The following is a 23,858-nucleotide window of genomic DNA, read 5'->3' as shown; positions in this document are numbered from 1 at the left end:
TTAAAGCAACAATCTACTGGTTACTCTATTAAAAAGTAGGCGTATAACTGTCCTTCTCCAACGAAATTTACTACATAATTTGCTTCCACTTTATTATAACAATTCCAGAAGACGGAGCAGTTGGCATCGCCAGAGAAGGGTGACATTTTCGGAAGAACGGAGGTGGAAAACAGATGCCACTTTCGACTACTGTTTGCACGTAATACTGTGCGAATTAATGAAACGAAAACTGCTCATTTCCCTGACCGTCAAAGGGTTAAAGAAAAGTACAGACGTTTTTTTAAAATATTTTTACCCATTATCCACGCACTATAAAAAATTTCCATCCTTCTTACAGACTTTCTCTGCATATTTGACGCTTTAAAGCTGTTTTGTTAACAAACCGATTAATCTCAGTTCTTCATCCCAATCATAAACAGATTAAAACCGTCATTTAACCTTCTTATCCTTTTTAGTTAGTCGCAGTTTTTCTTAGAATGCGATAACTCTACACATTTTTCAAATCATTTTACGATTATTACGAGTGTGGCTCGATTTGATTATCAAAATGATGCTCTGCTTGATTATTATACTTCTTTAGATATACTTTTTTGGCAAGTTAAGCTGCCGGAAATTTTTATACGGGTGAACCATTATTGTTTTAAACCTCTTATCTCTTAAATATTAAATACTAAATAAATTTAACTTTGAAGAAAAAAACTATTTTAGATTATTCTTCTTACTGAGACACTTGAGCTGCGGTTTTTCAGATTACAGAGCCCTCGCCTTTCAATGAGATCACCCAGGTGTGAATTCCTGTTTCAACTTGTCGTACAAATGCTACTCTTGGCTTACACCAACCACAAATCTGGCATAATTATTTAATGCCAGAATTATATTACTATTCATAATATTCACAATTATTTTATTTACAGTACTTATCTGCGTAAATAGGCGTCTGTTTTTAAATAACAGCATTTTTCTGCGAAATAAACGATTTTATACACAGTTGAATTTTTTTTCCGTAAATTTAACAGATGTTATTTTTATACACTGTAAGCTAAAAGAAATTTTTAATTTCAAATGCATTTTTAAATATACTTAACGTGATTCGATATGAAAAGCCAAGAGGGTGTATTATAAAAACACCTACCCAAATAACAAGAAATTGCAAGTTTAATCCATGAGAAAAAAAAAGCTTCAGCAAATTTATTCAAGGTGAAACTTTTTTTACAATAAAATCAATAGAATGCGCGAAAATCGCACACAAAAGGTTTAAGCTACTTTGAATTTCCAAGTATTTTGTAAAGAGCTTGTTAAAGTTCCTGAAAAGAACAATTTGTTTTTAAAATGTTATTCAAAAAAATTTCATAGTGAATATTAAAACCTGAAGGTGTTAAAACATAGAAGTCCTGAAGCATATTAACATGTACTACTAAATAAGAAAAATAATATTTGATTTTAATTACACATTATTTTAATAAAAACAAAAGATTTAGTTTTCTTTGTTATATATAGCTGTTAAACAGGCAGGCAATTGATCTCTAAAGCGTCTAATAATTTAAGAAAACGGAGATGAAGTAATTACTGCTTTCTATGATCAGATTTTTCTTACTTGCCCTCTACATATTCGAATTCACTCTTAAACGGTGAATATCACACATTATCACCAGTTCGTTCGTTCGTTGTAGTGGAACTGGGCGTCTGAGGCCTTACGCAGAGATGCCAACTTGCTCCGGACAGCGAATAAATATTTTCGAGTGGTAGTTTATTGATTGTGGTTCTTCGTTTACTAAATTCAATTTATTTGTTTTTTATCCACCACTATTTCTAAATAATTCGAAGGCCTATATAATTCGCCACTATTGTAATAGTTATATCATGCTAAACTTTTTAAAAAAAAGCAAATTTAGTCAAATATTTGCAAATTTACATTGTAATTATTCACCGTTTTTTAAATTATTTAGGCACGTCCGGAGCAGTTGGCATCTCTGCTTACGGCCCTTTTCCCATACATTTTCATCAGTATCTAAAAAGGTTAGTCACATATACTTTTATTGAAGTTTAAAGCTGGTAGCATAAAAAATAGTCCTTAAATTAATAAAAATTTTATTTTATACACAATTTTAACTATTATGAAAGTACTTTAGGTATTTCATTTTGCATGATTTAAATGCAATGAGATCTCTAAGTTCAAAATGACAAACTTAAGATCACATGCTCCTTTGACCAATTCTGTGAAGCATATTTTTAAAAGAAAGTTTCGTCAAGAAGTACCTACTGGTAGCACAAGTATTTGATTATTATTATATTATTATTTGTTTTGAAAGAAAAACGATTGTAAAACAAAAGTATTCCATTTATATTAAAATATAAGCAATACTTTTTATTCCAATGCCCACCTGGGGAATGACCTTTTGTCAATACAGGCATCTTAAGGGCAGATTTGTTGGCCCCTCTTTCAGGGGCACCACATCAGGTAGGCCAACGTTGCTTCCACAGTAAGTACAGATAGTACAGAGAATGAAAAAGCATCCATTCCTTTGTCCGGGATTCGAACCCAGAACCTTGTTGACTCAAGGCCAGTTCTCTGACCTTCACACAGGCCGATCGGCATATAAGCAATATAAATTCCTTATTTCGAAGTCAAGGAACCGAAGAATGTCTGACCCCAGCTAGAATTGTTGGAGACATATCCACACAGCATAAAAAATATGTACCAACACTTTGTCTTAAAGGTACTTTTTACTGTTTTTTTAATATTTGTGATGGTGCATTATGAATTTAAAATGTTGAACGTTTCTGAAACACTAATAATTAATAACGGTGAGGTATGTTTAATCAACACAATGTTTTGGTGCGTATATAAATTTTTGCGTAACCTTAAATTTAAACTTTTTGAGTATCGTAATATCGTATCTAAATTTATTGAAATTCTCACCATTGAAACACGAAGAAATAATTGTTTTTTTCGTATAAAGATGTTCCAAATTACATTTAACTATTTTTAAATCCTCTACAATTTGAAATAGCATATACACACGAAACGAGTTTAAAAAATCTAGTTCGTAAAATACTAAGTTTTCAGCAATATTTATATGACATCCTATGGTGCTTAAAATCATCAGAAAACGTAGAAATTGCCTTCAGGTCTGTAATTTAATTTTATTAATTTAAAACTGGGAAAAAATATTTATGAAATAATGAAATGTTTTTTTTTAAATTTTTCTCATCAAGCATTGGACGGATGAATTATAAAAATATTCATTTCAAAGATTAGACTATAATTGCTGAAATGAAAAGTTTTACAAATTATATTTTCCTAAGAAAGCAATTTTAAACATAACTAAAATTCGTTCAAATATTTTCAACACTAATTACTTCTTTTATATTACAATAGATAAGTTAATCAAAATTTGAAACAGTGTTCGTCACTATTTGGATTAACTTTTACTTTAATTTCTAAATTATAAGCTAAAATTAAATAGTTTCACAGAGTTTATTTAAGCAAAATAGAGTTAAAACTGAAGTAATCATGAAGAAAATAATTTAAAATGTATAGTTCAATATATCATTCAAAACTCGCTCCAAATTTCTTGGTTGCGTTCTATCTTTAATTACTGATTTCAAGGAATATAATCTAATTTTGATTTAAAATGGAAGAAGAAACCATATGCATGAAAAATAAATTAATTCCTTTTCCGCTTAGAACTCATTTATTCACGTTCATATTTTCCTTCTTTACATGAAACTAATTTAATTTATTCATTTACTTTAAGTCCCAGGGTTGTTTCGAATGTAATTAATCTAAGATTTGCGCAAAGAGTTGCGGAGAAGTTTGACGAATTGAAACTAATTTTGCACTAAGCTAAATCCTTTGGAATTTAAAACTTTCATTCTATTTTTAACTGCAATGTTATCGAGAAATATTTTGAACGAATATGGATCCATTTGTTGTAAATTTAATCTGAAAACTTAAAGTATGTAGCTATTAATTCCGCTAAAATGTAAATTATTTTCAGTCTGGACAACGTATAGAGTATATGCAGGGATTAAATTTATAAATATGTTTGTTAAAAATTAAATTAAATAAAGGGGACAGAAGAATTTCTAAATTAATTTTGAAAATCATCACTCTTATTTTACATTATATTACTTAATTTTTAAACTCATTTTGCACTAAGCTAAATCCTTTGGAATTTAAAACTTTCATTATATTTTTAACTGTAATGTTATCGAGAAATATTCTGAATGAATATGAATCCATTTGTTGTAAATTTAATCTGAAAACTTAAAGTTTGTAGCTATTAATTTCGCTAAAATTTAAATTATTTTCCGTCTGGACAACGTATAGAGTATATGCAAGGATTAATTTTATAAATATGTTTACTAAAAATAAAATTATCTAAAGGGCTCAGAGAAATTCTAAACTAATTTTAAAAATTATCACTCTTATTTTACATTATATTACTTAATTAAAGACAGACAGTAAAGAAATTTCAATAAAAGAAACGTTTCTGATATAAATATGAATATATGTTTCTGTATATAAATATTTTCAAAGGAAATTAAGAATCATAATTAAAAAATGCAAATTTATCAAATTTCTAATGTACGACAACTTTTTTTTTAAAGAATTACCTTGTTTGAATATCTTTTTTATCTTTTTATTTACATAGTAATAACCAATAAAAAAGTAAAGTATATATTTTACATATTAAAGTGAAGCATATATAAAAGTGAAGAATATATATTTTTTCAATATTTGCGATTATATTTAGTCAAAAAAAGGCACGTGATTTTCTTAGTTGAGAAATTTTATTTTAAATATAGTTTTCAACAGCTGAAGTTAAAATAATTATTCGCTTATTAAATATAATATGCACAGATTTATAGCAAAAAATTTAAAGTGCAAAGAATAATTTAGGCAAAATAAGTTTAATCTACTAGAAATATAAGAGCATGATAAAAAGTAATAAAAAATAACAGTACTCAAAAGAATTAATTTGAAAAGAAAAAACTAAGTGGGACAACGAACAGCCATATTCAGCACTTATTTTATTTATTTGATTAACTTTCTCATTTTTGTAAAATTGACTGCTTACTGAAGCTTTAATAAATTTTAAAAAATGACATTTTTGAAGCTTGGATACTCCATTACAGTAATTTTCGCCGGAATAAGCAAAACTGCACAGCGACTACTTTTATTAAAGAGCCTCTTCTAATATTTTACTTTTTTTCATTTCTTAGCTTTTTTTCTAAATTTTTCAGTTAAATATAAATAAATTTTATGATGCTTAAAATATTTTTAGCGAAAATTTAGTCTGACTTTTTTATTTCAGAAATTTTATTTTAATTGTATTTTAACAATTCAAATTCACATCATGCTTATTAATTTTGATATGCATTAATTTATAACAAAAAGTTTTAAATCTGAAGAATAAATTTAGCGGAACAACGTTAAGCTGCTTAAAGTACAAGAGCAAAACGCAATGAAAAAAAAATAATAAAGCGTGCAGAACTTCAAGAACTAAAGAGAAAAGAAACTACTTGGGATAAACTAAAAACCAAATTTGGAAGTCTTTTTATTTATTTAGGATTTTCTATTTCTTTTCTTTTTCTTTTTTTAAGTTTAAGTGCTCACTGAAGCTTTAATGAATTTATTAAAACATGAACTATTTTATGTTTAATTTTTTTAACATCAATGAAATTGTTACATTTATTGGCATTTATTGTATTAAATGACATGTAGTGTAGATGTTTCTTTCACTTCAAAAAAATCTCGTAAAATAAATTTTTGAATCATAATAACTCAATTTAGTTTCTTATCTGGATAAATTAAAAAAGATTAAATGAATAATTAGTTAAAATGTGATTTTAACGTTATAATAAATCCATGACTCAAATGATTTATGAGCTGAATCGCTTAATGGAAGAAATTGTTAAATAAAAATTTCGAAATACTCGATTTTAATGTTTCAAATACATGATTGATTGCGTTTATCATACCACTAACTGATAAAGTAATTTTCAATGTTATTTCCATAATAGTTTTAAGACATTTTGATGTATACTGAATCTGCTGCAATCAAGCTCATCAAAATATTGTTTTATAGGTTTATAAGGGAACTTTATAAGGGTTATACAAATACTAATAAAACGTGAATGACAGTGTTGAATAAGCGGTATTGCTATAATTCAGAGATTTAGAGAGATGTTGAAATTTTGCATGGCAGCACTCTAAAGTCAATTTTACATGGTTTTATACTTAGCTGTTTAATTTAAAAATTATATCTTAGAAATACTGCTGTGATTGCAGCGCTGTCATTGGGATTATAAATGAATGTAGGAATTAATTAATCATTACAAGTGACAGATTTTATAATTTTTTATACAGTTCTCCAGTTTTTAATATGTATAATAGTTACCCACTTGCAAAGGGTAAGCAAATGGTAGTATTAGAAATACCACAGTGAATGCAGTGACGTCATTCGAGATTATAAATGAAGGTAGAGACTTTCTTAAGCAGTTTGCCTGAGAGCAATTTCAGGTGAAATAAAGGATGCTAAAAATTATTGTCTGGGACAGAAAAATGTGCAAGATTACTGTTTCAGTAGCCGTGATTCTGAAACATGCAGGCAGATATCACTATATGAGCAGTTACGGAGAAAAAAGATTTTTTTTATTAATAGTGGGTATCACTACTGCCCCTAGACTAGAACCTTCCAAGACCAGAACAAGCAAACACCCTGGTTTCCAATAAGGCCATTTTAGCTGTAGATGAAATTAAAAGAGATACAGCTGGTGACATCTATGCTGTAATCTATCTGAGCAGAAAGATGACACTGCCAGCTTCTACTGTCCAAAACCGTACTGGTTTTCTTTTAAATGCAATATTACTGCTTCAGTGGTTGTGGGAGAGAGTAATACCCAGTTAGTTATCGCCAAACTGTTTATGGAGGACAATAAGTAGGACTTACGGCTGTGAACAAAGAGTGAGAAAGATTTTATTTAAAGCAGATATTAGTACTGTGCCAAGACCAGGAACTTACGAAATCAGGACAAGCAAACACCGTGATTTCCAATGAAGCTATTGCTGCTGTTGATGAAATTATAAGAGGTGCAAATTGTTGCATCTGAAAAGCAGAGGACGTCTGAGAAGGATGACCCTTTCAGTTACAAATCTGAATATTTTGTAACGGTCTGTTACAAAACATTCGTTTTGGATGTTCTGTTTTGTGCGTATTTATCTTTAGCAAGGTTTCGCATTCACTTAAATTCTTTTTCTGATTTGAACTAGCTAATTAGTTGCATCAGCGTGCGGTGAAATTCCTCTGTTTTCTTTATGACTATGGATGATGAGATTGCTATCATTTCAATTCTTCCGAATTTGTCACAGATACACACTTTTTATTTGACCCATCTTTATATAAAAAATTTTTTGAATTTTATTTAACTTTGATTATTGAAGGAATCTAATGATCTTTTGAACTGCGAGAGTAAATTTTGTAGTAGGTCATATTTCGCAAACACAAGTAATGGTCAATAATTCAAGAAAACCATCTACACCATGCAGGAAGACCATCCACTTTGTATTCCAGAACAATTAAACAAAGACATCTGAGTTATCCCACTGTTATCACACTCACTGTCAAGTTGTTGAAAGGGAGAGTAAGTGATAAGAGAAATACAATTCATGCTTAATTTCCCATATGGGGCCCAAGGAACAGTAAGTTCACTATAAACTACTTACAATGATTTTTTTGAATCAGATTTTGACAGGTGACATGTAATTATAGTGAAAAATGGTTTTAAGGATTACATTCCACAGAGAGAATCTATGAAGAGTCATAATTCTTTTCATTATGCATAATTTCATTACAAAATTTGAATAATTTATTTATTCTCATAAATTAATATAAGGTAATCATATTTTATATTTAGTGATACATTAAATAAATTTAAATTAATTAATGAAAGGGAAGCTGTAAAAAATAAAGAAAAGTTGCTCTTGTAAAGAGAACACACTCAGATATAAAACTTTCACTTTTGGCAGTTTAGTAATTCCTGATCTGCATTTTATTTACTTTGAGAATCATTTCGTCACGATATCATGCGATTTGGGAAGAGGCGAAAACTCTCAAATATATGACGGAAACGTTTCATCAACTTGGAACCTCATCACAGTGCATTGTGGAACATAGTTAACTAGAATGACGGAGTTAGAATTAAGACTAGAGAAACAAAATTAGAAAGATGAATGAAGCTGATTGGCTATATAGGAGTCAAGGATTTAGCTTCATAACATTGAAATCCAGAGTTCGAATCCCGCTTTGGGCGTGGAACAATTCATCTCTCTGTTCTATCTGTCTTTCTTATGATGTTGGGGCAACGTTGATCCAACTTTACGCAGATCAACAATACAGTCCGTTAGATGCCAAAAGTCTTTTAAAGTATTCTGCTTTTTGAAGGAAAAAAAGTAATGAAATATTTCTTTACTTTTAGTGAAATTCGTTTCCTCGAAGAAGTGTCAATTGTTATATTTCGTCACTTTGACGAAATGTTCACTCGGAGCATATGCCTGGAAACGGTTTCGTAAAAAGGAAAGAGAGTTTTGTGAAATTTGAGTTTCCATTTTTTACAGTGAACTGCTGCAAAATGGATTAAAATATATTCAATTCAAGGTTTCTATTGTGTGTTTCAAACGCAGTTACAGGCTTTCAGAAAACACTTGCTTGTTACTTTCAAGCAAAAAGTTTTTTCAAATCATTGACTAAAGTTTGTTAGAAATGATATGGATTAAAAAAATTAAATATCTTACCAAAATACTTGTAACAATATACGTTTTGTTTTCGAAACCAGTATTTTGAGGAATTCTCTTGTAGTTAGGAGGAACTTGTTGTAATCCTTCGTTATCCGACCAATACGCAATCTGGAAAGAAAATTATCACTCGCTTAAAAATTTAAATTTTGTCTGATAAGTTCTGCTGAATTAAAATATGAATTTTAGATGATGCACCAGCCATATGTATTTTCAAGTTTTAGCATTTTCTTTTAAAACTATGAATGCGTTATTAAATGAAATAATTCTGAGAAAAAATTCTTATCAAGGAAATAATTCTTAAAAAATTTAACTATAAGCAATTCAATGCTATTTAAATAGCATTTCAACATTAATTTGTTTAACAATTTTAGTTAGAATTTAAAAACCTTAGTTAATAAAAAAATACAGATTACCCATCCTGTCACAAAACTATAAATTGAGCACCATGAGACTTTAAACCATAAATTTATAACATATTTATTTAAGGGACTTATTATTTCTATCACAATATCTAATAAAACTAATTAATGAACTGCTTTACACTGAAAAAAAGGGGCAAATAAACCGGAATATGTTAAAATTTACCATGTTTCTGATTGCATGGGGATACCAAAAAACTATATTTTTTACTGAAGCGCCTTGGTATTGATTTTGGCAAAATTAACAACAAAATTTGGTCTTATAGTAAGTGATAAAATTTGGTAATTGTTGCATAGTTTGGTAGTTTTATAATGATACCTTAAAGCATGACATAAAACTATTTATTCGCTTAAATTTATTTTTCATTCTTGTAATTTGTACTAAATTTGTGGTAATAAAAACTATGAATTTAAAAACCAGAATTTCCGATAAATCATACGAAGTTTTGGTATGAATGGAAAGATTACCAAAATGAATGGTTCAAATATTGTATATTTTGGGTTTTATTATCAGAATTATTGTTTTTTTTTTAAATTGTTTTTTTTTTTATCAGAAACGTCGTTACCACACAGTAGGGTAATTTTACCGGATTTTGTTCCTCCGTGAATATTTCTTTCAAACAAGGTGGGAGTAAAAGCTAACAATTAAAAGTATAGCTAATTATGCAACAATGGAACATAAAATAAATATATTAAAAGAATCATTCAAACACTTGGTATCCATTCTCACTTACTTTGACCATTTCACTGTTCATTGACATTTCCACGACATTTACTGTGTAATTTTTACGCCATCCGTTGTCGTCAAATGTAATATTTCCTGTTAAACCACTTAAATCTGTCTAGAAAGACAAAACAAAAGAAAATAAATCATATTTCCAATTATTATTTATAAAATAATTAGAATAGGTTTATTTGTAACGTAGATTTTATTATTTATTTCAGAACAAATATGGTTTTAAGTAGAACTTCATATTCATTCAGACGAATTCAGTGTAACTTGCAAATTGTTGACTAAACTTTAGAATTCTGAATTATTAAGATTTTATAAATAAAAAGCAATAAACAGTCAAATTAGTACGTATTAAAAATGAACAGATCATATAATGAAAAGAAACAAATTTCGAAACCAGATATATTTTCAGAAATTTTAAAATCAGTTCCTGCAAATTTAAAATTAAAATCTAGCTTTATTATTTTCTTATTAAACTGTCATCATGTGCGAAACATATCAAATACAGGAACAGCTTAAAAAAGACATTAGATTTAAAAATAATTTATGTACAAGTATACGATAAGCAAGGACGGTTTATACATGAATATATATATATATACTAGCTGACCCGGCAAACGATGTTTTGCCATATATATATATATATATATATATATATATATATATATATATATATATATACTAGCTGACCCGGCAAACGATGTTTTGCCATATGAATTATTTCTAGAGTATGAAAATATATCTTATTTATTGTAAATGTGTGCGTATGTGGTATATGAGTGGAAGAGGCATGGAGCGCTGTGAACGATGACGGAATGTGAAAGTAACAACACACCAAATAATATTTTTTTTAAATTTATTGCAACTTTTTCTTATAAATTATATATACAACGAATTCTGAAAACATTAGTCAACAATATTAATCTCTTAGTGCAATGGAGTGTACAATATTTTTTGTCATTCCATCTTTAGCTAACACAAATAAGCTGGATGGTTTGCCCACTCGAGAGTATGCCACGTATCTGTGCGAAAAACATGGTGTGTTCAAATCTAAGACGCAAACAGACATTGTTTGGCCTTATCATTGCGAACGCCAATCTAATGTGGAACTGAATGAGTTTAATTTGAATTGGCACATCTGTGGGGGCATAATAGGGGGTATAATAGGGATTGGCACATAATAGGGATTCGTGGAAGAAATATACTTTCATCCCGGAATTTGTCATTTATAATAATGACTTCGATGATGTTGTTCATTAATTTTTTAATGACTAATCGCGTGCCGTTGCACAGTCAAGGTGGGTTCAAATTACGAAGCAAAATAACCGGAGATCCAACTTTGAGTATTAAATTATGCGGTGATATGCCAGGTAAATCCAATGAGTTTAAAAACTCTATTGGATTTTTACTATTACTTTTATTACTTACGCATATTTACTTTTAGTAGAACTTTTTCAACATTACGCCAAAGTGGAGATGATCTCAAGAAAGCATTAATCTTATCAGCGTACATTAAACGCGGAATGACGTGAAGTGTTTGTCTGAAATCACCTGAAAGGAGTAACAGAGTGCCGCCAAATAATTTGTCATTATTTTTTTATATCTTTCAATGTCCTGTTCAATGCCTCAAGCGATTTTTGTGTTCCATAGTGCAATCATCCCAGATGATAATTTTACTGTGTTTTAACACTGTGGCCATCGAAGAAATATTTGTTATGTTGCACACTGCATCTGGGTTGTTTTGAATATTTAGTGGCAGCTTGAATACTGAATGAGCTGTTCTGCCTCCGTCCAATAAAATTGCCGCAATGCCAGATGATGCAACGGCCAACGTGATGCCATTATTTGATCGTATTTCACCGAGAATTAGCGAAGTAATTAATGTTTTGCCAGTTCCACCTGGTGCATCAGGAAAATAATCCACACTGTCCTGCTGAAACTGCGAGCATAATGCGGTCATAAATGCTCCTTTGTTTCTCATTCATTAGTGGAACATTGCGAGTAACAATCGCTGCCATTTTTATCGTATTGTATTGAAGTTCACGATCCAGGTCAGTGTTTAATAAATCAGGTGCACTTCGATTTGGCAAAAGCATACCGAAATGACTGAGTGGCAATTTGGCAATAATAATGCGAAGATCCTCAATAGCAATCAGTGCTTCATTGTACATAGCATCGCTGAATACTATCGTTAGATCGTTGCAACGTGTGCGATATTGATACCGTATATCATCAGTCATCGAATCTTTGTGATATTCTCATAACGTTTCTATACGGGCCGGGAAACATGTAGCTAATACTATAGCAAATAGTAGACGATTTTGCATTGCAGTACAGTTCAATGCTGCTTCAGCAAGCACACATTCCCACTGGTTGTCGTCTTCCAGCAAGCCGAGTGCAAAGCATGCATCTTTATACGTTGGATGCTGATTTCCATCGACTTTACGTATGTCTTGAAATGACAATGAGCCGGTGTAATTAACCAACAACAGTCGAAAATTAAAGCACTCAGTCTGCCTTGGATTGACTGTAAATATTCTCCCCAAGGCGTTTGATTTGAATAAACCGGGACATGCATCAACCGGTGTGCCTTGCTTGTGGGGTGTCCAGTTTTTTTTAACCCATGTGAAATAGGGTGGTACTTCTGAGTAGAGTAATGTCCGTGCAAAGACGCCAAAAGCATCCGTACGATTACCCAATTCAAAAAATTTGGCGAGTGTAGTTTTTGGTGGATTTATAGCTCGGTCAATCGCTGTCTCGTTCGTGAAATATACGCTCTGACCGTTTTCAAGATGGACGGCTAAATGAATAACAATTGGATCCCGTTCATTAATTGGGAAACCAAAGATACGCCAAACAACTTCATTGCAGCTGATGTACCGGCCTATTTGGTGCAGCGTTATTTCTTCGTTGTTATTCACTGGAAGAGCAGTCACATTGGTATTTTCAACTCGAAATACTGCTATATCATTGCCTTTATTCACATACTTGCAAATATATTTGATGCTCTTCTTTTAAGGGCATGCATAAGTATTAGAGTTTAATATGACTTGTTGCAACGTGCGTGAATATTATTTTTGATTTATTATGTTTCAATGTCTAGTTTGGATCCAAATACGATTAAATAAAGATATATTTAAAATATACGTTAAATTTGTCCAAAAAATGAAAAAAAATTAGATACAAACCATTCTCGAATCCTTCTGAAGGTACACAGAAAATTTCATTTAAATCGGTCCATCCGTTTAGGAGGAGTTCAGTGACATACACACGAACAGACGAAATATATATATATATAAAGATATATATATATATATATATAAAGATAAAGATATATATATATATATATATATATATATATATATATATATAAAGATAAAGATATATATATATATATATATATATATATATATATATATATATATATATATATATATATATATATATATATATATATATATATATATATATATATATATATATATATATATATATATATATATATATATATATATATATATATATATATATATATATATATATATATACTCTCACTAAAATTCTGATACAAACTACAAATGTTCAATACATTCATTTATATTTCATGTTTTCCTCACTTTTCGCCTCAACGGCAGATGTAAATTCCTGCAATGTTGTTGACTTGGAGAATAAGTTCAATGTAAAAAGAGTACAGAAAAACGGCTTTTAATGTCAAAACAACTATTGCATCATTAGGTGGAAGTGGATAATTATTGGGTTGTGCTCTCACAGACCAAGGGCACATATATTGAAAATTTGTAGTATATACCTGAACTTAGTACATCTATATGAAATGTTTCATATATCGACCACATTTTCAGGTTTTTAATTTGTAAACAAGTGGTTCTTTTAGAACTGCTAATCCATTAAGTCTAATTTTGTTTGTCAATCCACCAAAACGTTTAGTTAGTTATTTTCACAAGAGCATTTGTGGTTATATTGCAACTACAGCCATGTATATAGATATTAGTTTTGTTGCTTGATAAAAGTTTATTTAATGAAAGAAAACCAATGTCTTTGAGGCATCAAAAAATTTGATTCCTGAATTTGTAAAGTAAAACATAAGTTTTAACTAATGTTCTTATAATAATGTTAATGAGTTTTAACTAACTCAAAGTTTTGGTATTAATTAAAAGTCTTCATAAGTTACATTGGCATTAATTAACTGACCATTAATTAGCATTAACATTAATTAACTTAATCTGATTTACGCGTAATTTCAAAATGGTTTACAGTAAATGACTTAAATTTAAATCTAAATAAAACTAAATATATTTATTTCTGTTTAAGAAAATCAGAATTTAACTTAAATTTAAAATTTCACTCTCTCTCCCGTAAAAGTACTAATGATAATTGTCAATGCTATATTCTACAATCTGTAAATAATATCAAATATTTAGGACTATATATCGATTCTAATTTGAAATGGAAAACACATATTTACAATTTAGTTGAAAAATTGCGTTTTGTTTTAGTTAAATTTTATCATCTTAAGAATAAAAGTAATTTTATTTTTGTGAAAGCACTCTATTATTCCTGGCTTCATTTTTTAATTAATTACGGTGCAATAATTTATGGCGGTGAATATAAAACTAATTTACTTCCTTTAATCTCAGTTCAGAATAAATGCTTCAAGATTATTAATTCTCTAAATATAAATAATTCAAGTATAACTACTACCAATATATATACAAGAATTAACCTATTACCATTTCGCCATAATGTATTTTTTCGTATTTTACTTTATTTACACAACAATAAATTAATATGCAAATTAAAAACTAATGTGTCTGAAAGGAGACCAACTAATATATAAGAGATTCCCCACTTTATAAAAGAAATTTCACGAAAACAGTTTTTTTACTTAGCACCTAAATTATATAATAAATTACCATTCCAGTTGCAAAATATCCAAATATATTTTTCTTTTAAGCGTGCTTTTTTTCAATTTATGATGAACATTGACGATTTAGATCTCTATTTTTCACTTAAAAGGAAGCATTTGATATTTTATACCAGTCTTGTGCCAATCCAAATGAATTTCTTATGTTACCTTTGTTATTTATTTTATATAGTTTCATGTATTTTTTTCCTTCTATTATTACAGTATTCAACAATATATGAAGTCTTATGATGAGCAAAATAATTTATGATTGTAATATCCCCCCCTTTTTTTTGAATTTCTAATTTAAATTTATTGTATTAGTTTTCTTTGTCGCCAGGACAGGATTTTCCTCTTGACGACGAATATATATTCTTTGTATTTATGTGTTTGTTTTTGTTCTCAATAAAGTTTCATTAGTTTGTTAATAAAAAAAAAATATTGGTAAATGTTCAAAAATGATTTCACTTAGTACTACGTTTAGCGGTTTAAATCCACTACCATATAAGGGGTATTTGACATCATAATTGAATCTAAAGTTTTATTTATACAGCATTAGATTTTTCATAAATATGAATAAACGAAGTTTTATGCATTTTCATTTGATAAAAAATACATTTAAAAATATTTTTTCCATTAAAATATATTATTTTATTTGCATGTAATGATTTAAATATTTTATACGTGTAAATTATACTTTTTTATACCAAATATCATCCAATACGTCCTAGTATGCAATACTTATTAAATAATGTTATTCCCTTTATTGCAATCTAGCTATTCAAAATGAATTTCAGTTCAAAAGGTTTAGGATAATATTAAAATGGATCTCGTTATTTTTTTTAAACTTTCATAAATAAAACAATATGTTCAAAAAATATGTATTTCACTCAAATATAAAAATTGCTTACATAAATTTTGTCTTTCAAAAAAATAAAAAAGTAAATTTTAAACTGCAAAAAATAATACCAATAGTTTTTTGCAGGAATTTTAATTCAGAAAAAATATGGTTTTGTTCAGTAAAGAGTATTTATTAAAAAGCAATTCCTGTTTCAAGCGTTTCCTAGTTATTAAAATAAACTTTAAATTATCTTTCATATTGAATTTCAATTTCAATTCATAGAAGAAGCACTCCAATATTTCTGATGATATAAATATATTAAATTTGTTTCTAAAATAGCAAATAGATTTACTTTCTCGCTAAGCTGATTGCTTTTCCATTGTATATTGATTAGATAAATATAGTTATAGTGAAAAGAAAAGTTTTTAATACGTTGAACAAAAATACGAGATATATGTAACGTCTGTAGAATACTTAGGCATTCCCAATACGTTTTATGCACTGAATTGATTAAAAAAGGTTTCTGATTCTATTTCAGAGAATTAAATTTCTTGCATTTATTTTATTATTAAATTAATATTATGTAAATTGAATGCTCTTTATTAATTGAATTTCTATACTACTGAATATTTTTATTATTTTTCATGCAAAGATAAGTTAATTCATTAGGTTAAATAATCTTTTTAAAATTTGGTCAGAGATGGAAAAGACGGAGAACTCATACAATTGTATATTGTATTGATATATTGCTTTATTAATACAATATTAGAAAGGAATATTTTTTGCGGATATAATTGTGAGAGCTGATGACGAGATTATATCTTTTTATTTAGTTTGTTTCTTGAATTTTTATTTTTTTAATTTAAAATTTTGGAATTTTATTTTTTTTAAATTTTTTATTATTTTTAAAATATTTTATTTATTATTTTCTTCTCTTGAAAATATATTTACTTTTTCTTTGTTTTTTCGCATTATTAATATATATATATATATACATATAGGGGAGTGTCGGGTACCCCGGCCCACTGTCAATTTCATTGTATATAGAATATTTTTTCATGTCAATGGGCCATCGGACGTTAATTGTAATATTAAAGAAAGATTATTTCCAAAGTTTCAAGTATTTATGCAGCTAGTAACATAGTAAATAATAGTTTTGAAAATATGTTGAATGCAGTAGTCAAATTTTTTAAATTTCTATTTTTTTAAGTTAAACTATTCCTTTTTCGGTTTATTCTTTTTGCATTACTTAATTGGATGATAGAACAATAGAGACATACAAAAATATTGATTATTACTCAATATTATACAGAAATATAAGCAATACTCCTTAAGTGGGCGGGGTTACCCGACTCTCCCCCATATATATAAGCTTGTCAACTACTACGTTATATTGCACAGTATTTTATAGAGTGGTAGATATTTAAAAACCAAAGCTTTTATAATTTTTAGTAATTTTGGCAACACTTTAAAAGCATCAGCATAGTTGGAGCAGAGTTGGGTTGCATATGAACTCTTAAATCCTTTTTATGTAGTGGTGAGGAAAATAAGTTGAAATAAATAAAAAATAATGCATGAAAACATTAACTTGGCTACCACTAGAATAGAGTTTTACAAAAATCGATGGAAGTTTGCTGTCCTATATATAATAGGACATTTCAGTAATTCGTTGTAAGGATAGATAAATTATTCTAATTTTTATCTGAGACATTCTTCCTGCTTAAATATTTTAAATTATTTTTTTTTCAAAACTTAGCACTCTTTTTATTTTAAAATATTTGTTTAATTTAGAACATGATATAAAATACTTACTGATATGGAGAAAAATTGACAAATTTAAATAGTTTTATTAGTTTTATTTTTTCCCCTTTATAGAAAATCATTTTTTATTTGACATTTAATTTTAAAAATAAGAAAGAAAGTTTACTTACCTTTTTTAAAAACCTATTTATCCGTTCCCCATGCTCCCAAGCCATTATTGGCGTTTGATGACAGTTGATGCCTTTGGTGCCATTATTATAAACCTCTCCCCTTCGAAAGTTGTTTCGAAAGATGTCAGGTTTTTTCTTGAGAAGGCGGTTAAATGCTTCCAGCATTACTCGAGTTGCATCATACATTTGTGCAATGGCAGTCTGAGTCAAAAAAGAAAATAAAAATTGTTTGAGACAGTGAAAAATTGTAAACATTAAAAACGAATGGATTTTTATTTCATGAAGTTATAAGTAACACTTGGAATTTTTACATTGAAATTACTTATTGCAGGGGTTTTATTCTAATTGCACTACATAATGTCCGAAGAAGTTTTTTAGATGAAACATAATTTTAAATTTCTCAGTTATATTGGTCTTAGTATAACAACATAGACTAACTATACGTGTTAAAAAAAATGCGTACGTCCTTAATTTTTAATTAGTTTTTATTATTAAAATAAAATTATGAAAAAAGTGTATTTAGTAATAATTAAATAGTACTACGTTTTTGGAAAAGGTTTTTTAATTTTTTTAGAAAAAAGTTCTTCATTAAATAAACTTATTGTAATTAATTCAAATAACATGACGACAATATCGCTATTTTTGCACATATTTAAATTGCTTTTAATGTTTGGTTCAATAAGTAAGTTTTAAGAAGAAAATTAGCTACAAAAATTATGTAGATAAAAATAATATACAGATTTTAAACTATTTTATTTCTAAACTTAACTAACCCATTAAAACTTGTTGCTCACATATGAACAGGAAGATATACTTCGAAATCGTGGTATATTCGTAACATAAATCTTCATCATCATCATCAAATTTTATCTGGGCGCCTGAGGCCGTTAGCGGCCCTTTTCCTATTCGTCTTTAAATGCTGTCTTTAAGGTGGCTCTTTCTGGTAATTGGAATGCAAATTGGCGTGAAAGGGAAATTAAATATTTTGTATTTTGGATAAGATTACGTTAATACAATAGTAAGCTGCCATCGGCCTGAGATTAATGTCCTCTCTTAAGTTTTCAAATTTAAAAATTTTATTGAATCCTGCGGTGTCGCAATTCATGGTTTTTTCAAAAAATTTGTTATTTAGCTTTTTGATATGATAATCTAAAAAATCTATGTTGAGATCGTGATGTATGTTCTTATTTCGAATAAACCATCTTGCTTGTGTTATTTTTCTGAGAATTTTGTTCTGGCATCTTTTGTGTTTTTTCAGAAGTGATGTGGTGATGTTGCACTAAGCACATAAATCTTCCTATTTGGGCCTGTAATCATTCATTTGTGATTTGTTTCAAAAGTACATGGCAGCAAAAAAAATACGAATTGACTTAAATAGTAAGTACTACCAGACTTTTGTAATAGCATTTTTTGCAAAAGAATAAGAGTTATATGCTGCATAAAATTTGTAAAAATTTAAGTGTTAATGGGTAAAAAAAAATTCTAGGAATATTTTTTCGCAAAGTTTTAGCTAGAAACTAATTATACTACCTTGTTAAAAAAAGAATTTGGAATTTTAAATGGACAAATATTTCAAACAATTATAAAATTATTAAAAATATATAAAAGAAAATTCACAAATTTTGCCACTCAGATGCAAGAATTAATGTTAATGAATACACGTATTATTTTTTGAATAATTTGTGAGGTCAGCTAAAATCATTTTTTCAAATACTAAGACTAGTGGACAAATGCATTTAATTTTTTTAAAGAAAAACTCTGTCCTTGTTGTTATTCCTACACAGTATATACGAGGTTAATTAGAGATTGACTAAACATAACTTAGCAGTGAAAACAAAGCTGTTTTAAAATCACAAATGTTAAAAAATAGTATATCATTTGTTTAAAAGCATTTTTTTTATAACGAAAGATTCTTCTAAAACCTCAGTCATTCTGCTATGAATAATTGTCAGAACACTTAATACTTAATCAGACCTAAAGTCTGCAGAAAATCAATGGACATTTTAAATTGAAAAAAAAAATATGTAATTCAGTATTTTTTTTTAAAAGTTTTTGTTCTCTTTTTCGTTTGACGAAAATGCAAATCACTGTTTCATATATACTAGTCTACATTCTAAAATACTGTCTGAGCTATCTATTTGTTTCCATGACAGGCGTAACTAGATACGCATTTGACAAAAAATTTGATAAAAAGCTTTGACAAACAATTTTTACTTAAGCAATTGAATTATATCACAGTTTCTTCGAAAAGTAAAACACTAATTTTACTTTCGCAAATATTTTTTTCAACACTTAAGTACATGTTCTACTTCAATTTTAAACAAATTAAATTATTTTTAAAACAGCTCATTTTGTGTAATGAAGAATGCTAAGAGTTTCCTAGTAACAATACCGTTTATCAAATTAACTCTTCAAGGACGTAGATTTCTCAAACTTTAATGCTTAAAAGCTTTTTACTTTTCAAATTTTTGTGCTGAAATAAGTTACATTTATCAATTAGTATTTAAACGTTAATGGATTTCCATGCGTATCAACGAAAACATTTGAAGCCATTTTTATTGATGTGATTTAATATATTGTTAGAAAATCAATTGTTATGAAACTGTATTAAATTAGCTTTGTATTAAGTTATTATTTCTCAATATACATAACACTGGTAAGAAATTCATAACAAACAGTACACAATATATACATTTTAAAAAAACAAAAAAAAAATAGTGGGTCATTAATTTGAAGAAGAAAAATGTAGATCAAGTCTAATTTGCTTATTAAAATTTACGATTTTTTTAAGCAAAACTAATTTAAGCACATATTTACAATAACAACTGTCTGATGTCAATTTCTTTTAAAGTTAGCTTAAGGAATAGCAACTAACATAAATAATAATATTTTAGGGTAAGAGAGGTTTTACTTTTGCAGTTTTTTTGTTGGCTTGTTGCTGCATTTGTTATGAGAGTCACATGTCATTAATATTTACAAAACAATTTGAGAGACAATTATTTTAAATATTGTACCGTTTTTTTATTAAATGTTTTACGTAAATATTCTCGCTAAATTTGAAAAGTAAACTTTTTTTTAATACATTTTAATCTTTTTTAAAATTTAAAGACAGATTAAATATTTTAATAACAATTTACTTAGAATGATAAATGTGATATACTTATATGAATGAAAGAGATATAAAGTATTTAATTTTAGAAAAAAAGAACAATTAATTAAAAAAATACATAAATGCTTTATATTTTAATAAACTAAAATAAATAAACATTTATAAATAATTTGTAATTGGGCAGAATATGCGGAAAAAAGCTAAAAAAAGCAAACATCGAATAATTAAGCAAGAACTATATTATACTGATGCAAAAGATGAAAAATGTTTTGTTAAAATGCCAACTTTTATTTTTTTAAAATAAAGATTAAAGACATTTTTAAAATAAAGCTAAAAGCATGCATTTTGTTTAAAATTATATTTTAATTAATCAGAACAATTTCATTGTTTTGATATATTTTATTAAATCAGCCGAATTTTGCATGTATTTTATTAAATCAACCTAAATTTTTTTTTCATATTTTAGTTTAAAAGAGACAATCAAAAGCACTTATCTGCACAATGTAAATGTAGCGAGGTAAGAAAATAGCAATTGAAAACTATATTGTAATCATGTAAAAGTCGAATTATGAAACACAAGGTTTTGTTAGAACGTAAGAAAATGCTAAGTTTCAAAATTTAAAGGAAATAGGTACTATTTTAGTATTAGTTTTTTATTATTTATTTATATATTTTTTATTTTTTTGTTTTTTCTTAAGAAAAGATCAGAAAAATTCTAAAATAAAAGGGAATGGAAAACATATTAGTTCCGATAAAATAATCTTATAAGCTTATATTTTTTAGTAATGAATGCATTTTCATTGTTTTTATCCATATATTTTGTGAAATTAGTCAAATACTATCTTTCATATTTAATTTTTTAAAAAAAATAATCTAAAGCCCATCTCTACACAGTAAAACAAAAGGTCTAAAATCTCTGACAAAATTTATGACTTTCCAAAAGAAAGTATCACAATATCATATTATTTCGTAGTCGCTGCTCCTTTATATTTTAGAAATTTTCTCAGTCAGAAAATCTACCTCACTAAGTGCTTGAGGCTTGAATAAAGAAAACCATTCACGAAAGAGCCACAGAATATCTCTTAAAAAAGGAAGAAAAGATAAAAATGTCGCCAAAGAAAGGAGAAAATTGTCACCGTAATGTGTTGAGTTCCTCCTCCAGGCCATCTATAAGGATCTAGTGACTTCCAAGCTGCTAAGAATTCTCTCACTTCAGGCCTTGTCTCTTGGAGCATTTGGAATCCAGTGATATTGACAGCTCCATGTGAGAGTAAAGCTGAATTCCAGTCATCTTCAATTATCTAAAAGGGAGACAAGTGTCAATATCTTTTGAAGCCTAAAGAAAATTTCTTACAGAGAACATAATTAATTGAACTAGCTTTAACTTCATTGTTTTCCCTTTTTGTTTAAGTGAATGTCTTTGTTTGAAAAGAATTTCGAAGCAACTGGTACTCGACGTAAATATTTATGAAGTTTAACTAGAATTTGTATTCCTGATTGGAAGATAAATGAGATAATGCTCTTGGAGGTTTTATTTACCGACAGAAATATTCTAATTGTTTCTCCGATGTAATGATACGTGCACGAGTTTAATTAGATAATTATTGATTGCTTGGAAAACATATTTGACTAAACTGTTTTATTTAAAAATCAATAAAATTGCAATTTTAGCAATGATTATGAATCAGTTTCTAGCTAAGTAATATTTATAAAAGACGAATGACAATTTTTTTATGGATTTCTGTACATTTTAAAGGAAAAGGTATGCATATGTGTTAATTTGAATAGTTAATATACTACGGGATAAGGTAATTGAAGCAATGCGATGTCTTACATTTGCATTTTATTTATTTTTTTAGATGGGCTTTAATGTAAAAATGCTGAGGTCACTTACTGTGAAAGCTTCAATGGTAATATTTAGTAACAACATCAATATCTTAATAAAGTATTAAGTAATGGAACTTTATTAAACTTTCATATCCATCAAAAAGGTTATTGGGGTTGTGTTGTTTTACCAAGACTTTTAGCAAAAAAAGAAAGAGAGAAATATGATTTTCACTAATTTCGATACAGCATTACACTCAAAAGCAAAAATATTACATATAAAGAATTGCGTATTTACAATTTGATACTAGTATATAGCAAAACTTTGAGATGTTGCATCTTTCATTAAATATAGAACTTTATGCATTCTAACATTTAACTTTTAAGGAAAAGATTTTAAATAACCTTGGATTCGGCATTTTATTCAGGCAAAGGAAAATTTGCTTGCAGTTTCCAACTTGCACAATATATATTTTTCAGAAAGAAAAATTTAACTATTCAACTATCACACTTCATTTGAAGCTCAAAATATGGTTCGTATCTGAGTGCGTTTTATGAATTCAGTTAATTGAGACAAGATTTTTTTCCCCGATTTTATTTTCTAGACAAAGTAATTATGTTTTTTTCTTAGATACAAAGTTATTTTTTATTAATGTTCTGTTATAATAGTTTACTTTTATAAGAAGGCAATAAAAATAAAATGCTTATTAGTTAAAAAGAAACAAAATGCTATATCTTCTTAAGCATTTTGAATGTTCAACTCCTTAGTGTTTTATTCATAACTATATGAAATTATATTCAGTTTAATCACTGAAGTGTAGGATTATAACTATTCCTCTTCTTCCTTTTTATGAAACAAAAATAAATTGATATGAATTTTAAACATTCTAAAAAGGCTCATCATGAGAATTTAACTACTATATTTCGAGAAAAGTGAAGCATAAAAAGTTTTTTTCTTCAAAATATTCTTTTATTTTGTATTTTAAATGGAATTTTCTTTATAAGTTTTACTTTCTTATACATTATCATATTACTTCTTTGCAAAATAAAAATACATTTTCAGCACACATTAATCTAGTTATTTTGATGCTGCGTCATTTTATAAAATAAAATGCTTGTTAAAAAATCACCTAAAATTTAAAAACGTGTCGACAACATTATTTTAGTGACATTTAAGCTTTTTAAGCTTAGTTATAGTTTCAAATTTAATATTTTAGTTCAGGTATAAAAATGCATTTATGCATTTTCTCATTTTATTGTTGTAAAACTTTTTTCCC

At 27.8% G+C, this 23,858-nt stretch overlaps 1 protein-coding gene across 2 annotated transcripts in view; it reads right to left on the bottom strand.

The window, feature by feature from the left end:
• Positions 1 to 23,858, bottom strand: part of LOC107436206 (glutamate receptor 1-like) — a 147,221-nt gene that overhangs the window by 32,102 nt on the left and 91,261 nt on the right. For both annotated transcript variants that reach the window (XM_016047817.4, XM_071188134.2), the window contains exons 5-8: positions 21,894 to 22,058; positions 17,649 to 17,849; positions 9,957 to 10,064; positions 8,801 to 8,911 (exon numbers count right to left, since the gene is read on the bottom strand). In XM_016047817.4, coding sequence (XP_015903303.3) covers positions 8,801 to 8,911; positions 9,957 to 10,064; positions 17,649 to 17,849; positions 21,894 to 22,058 — 585 coding nt within the window. The remainder of the gene's footprint in view (positions 1 to 8,800; positions 8,912 to 9,956; positions 10,065 to 17,648; positions 17,850 to 21,893; positions 22,059 to 23,858) is intronic.

The sequence above is a fragment of the Parasteatoda tepidariorum genome, chromosome 12 (assembly GCF_982258835.1).
Source record: "Parasteatoda tepidariorum strain Cologne lab strain chromosome 12, Ptep-v5.0, whole genome shotgun sequence".
Classification (NCBI taxonomy): Eukaryota; Metazoa; Arthropoda; class Arachnida; order Araneae; family Theridiidae; genus Parasteatoda; species Parasteatoda tepidariorum.
This window is presented reverse-complemented; position numbering and strand designations above follow the sequence as displayed.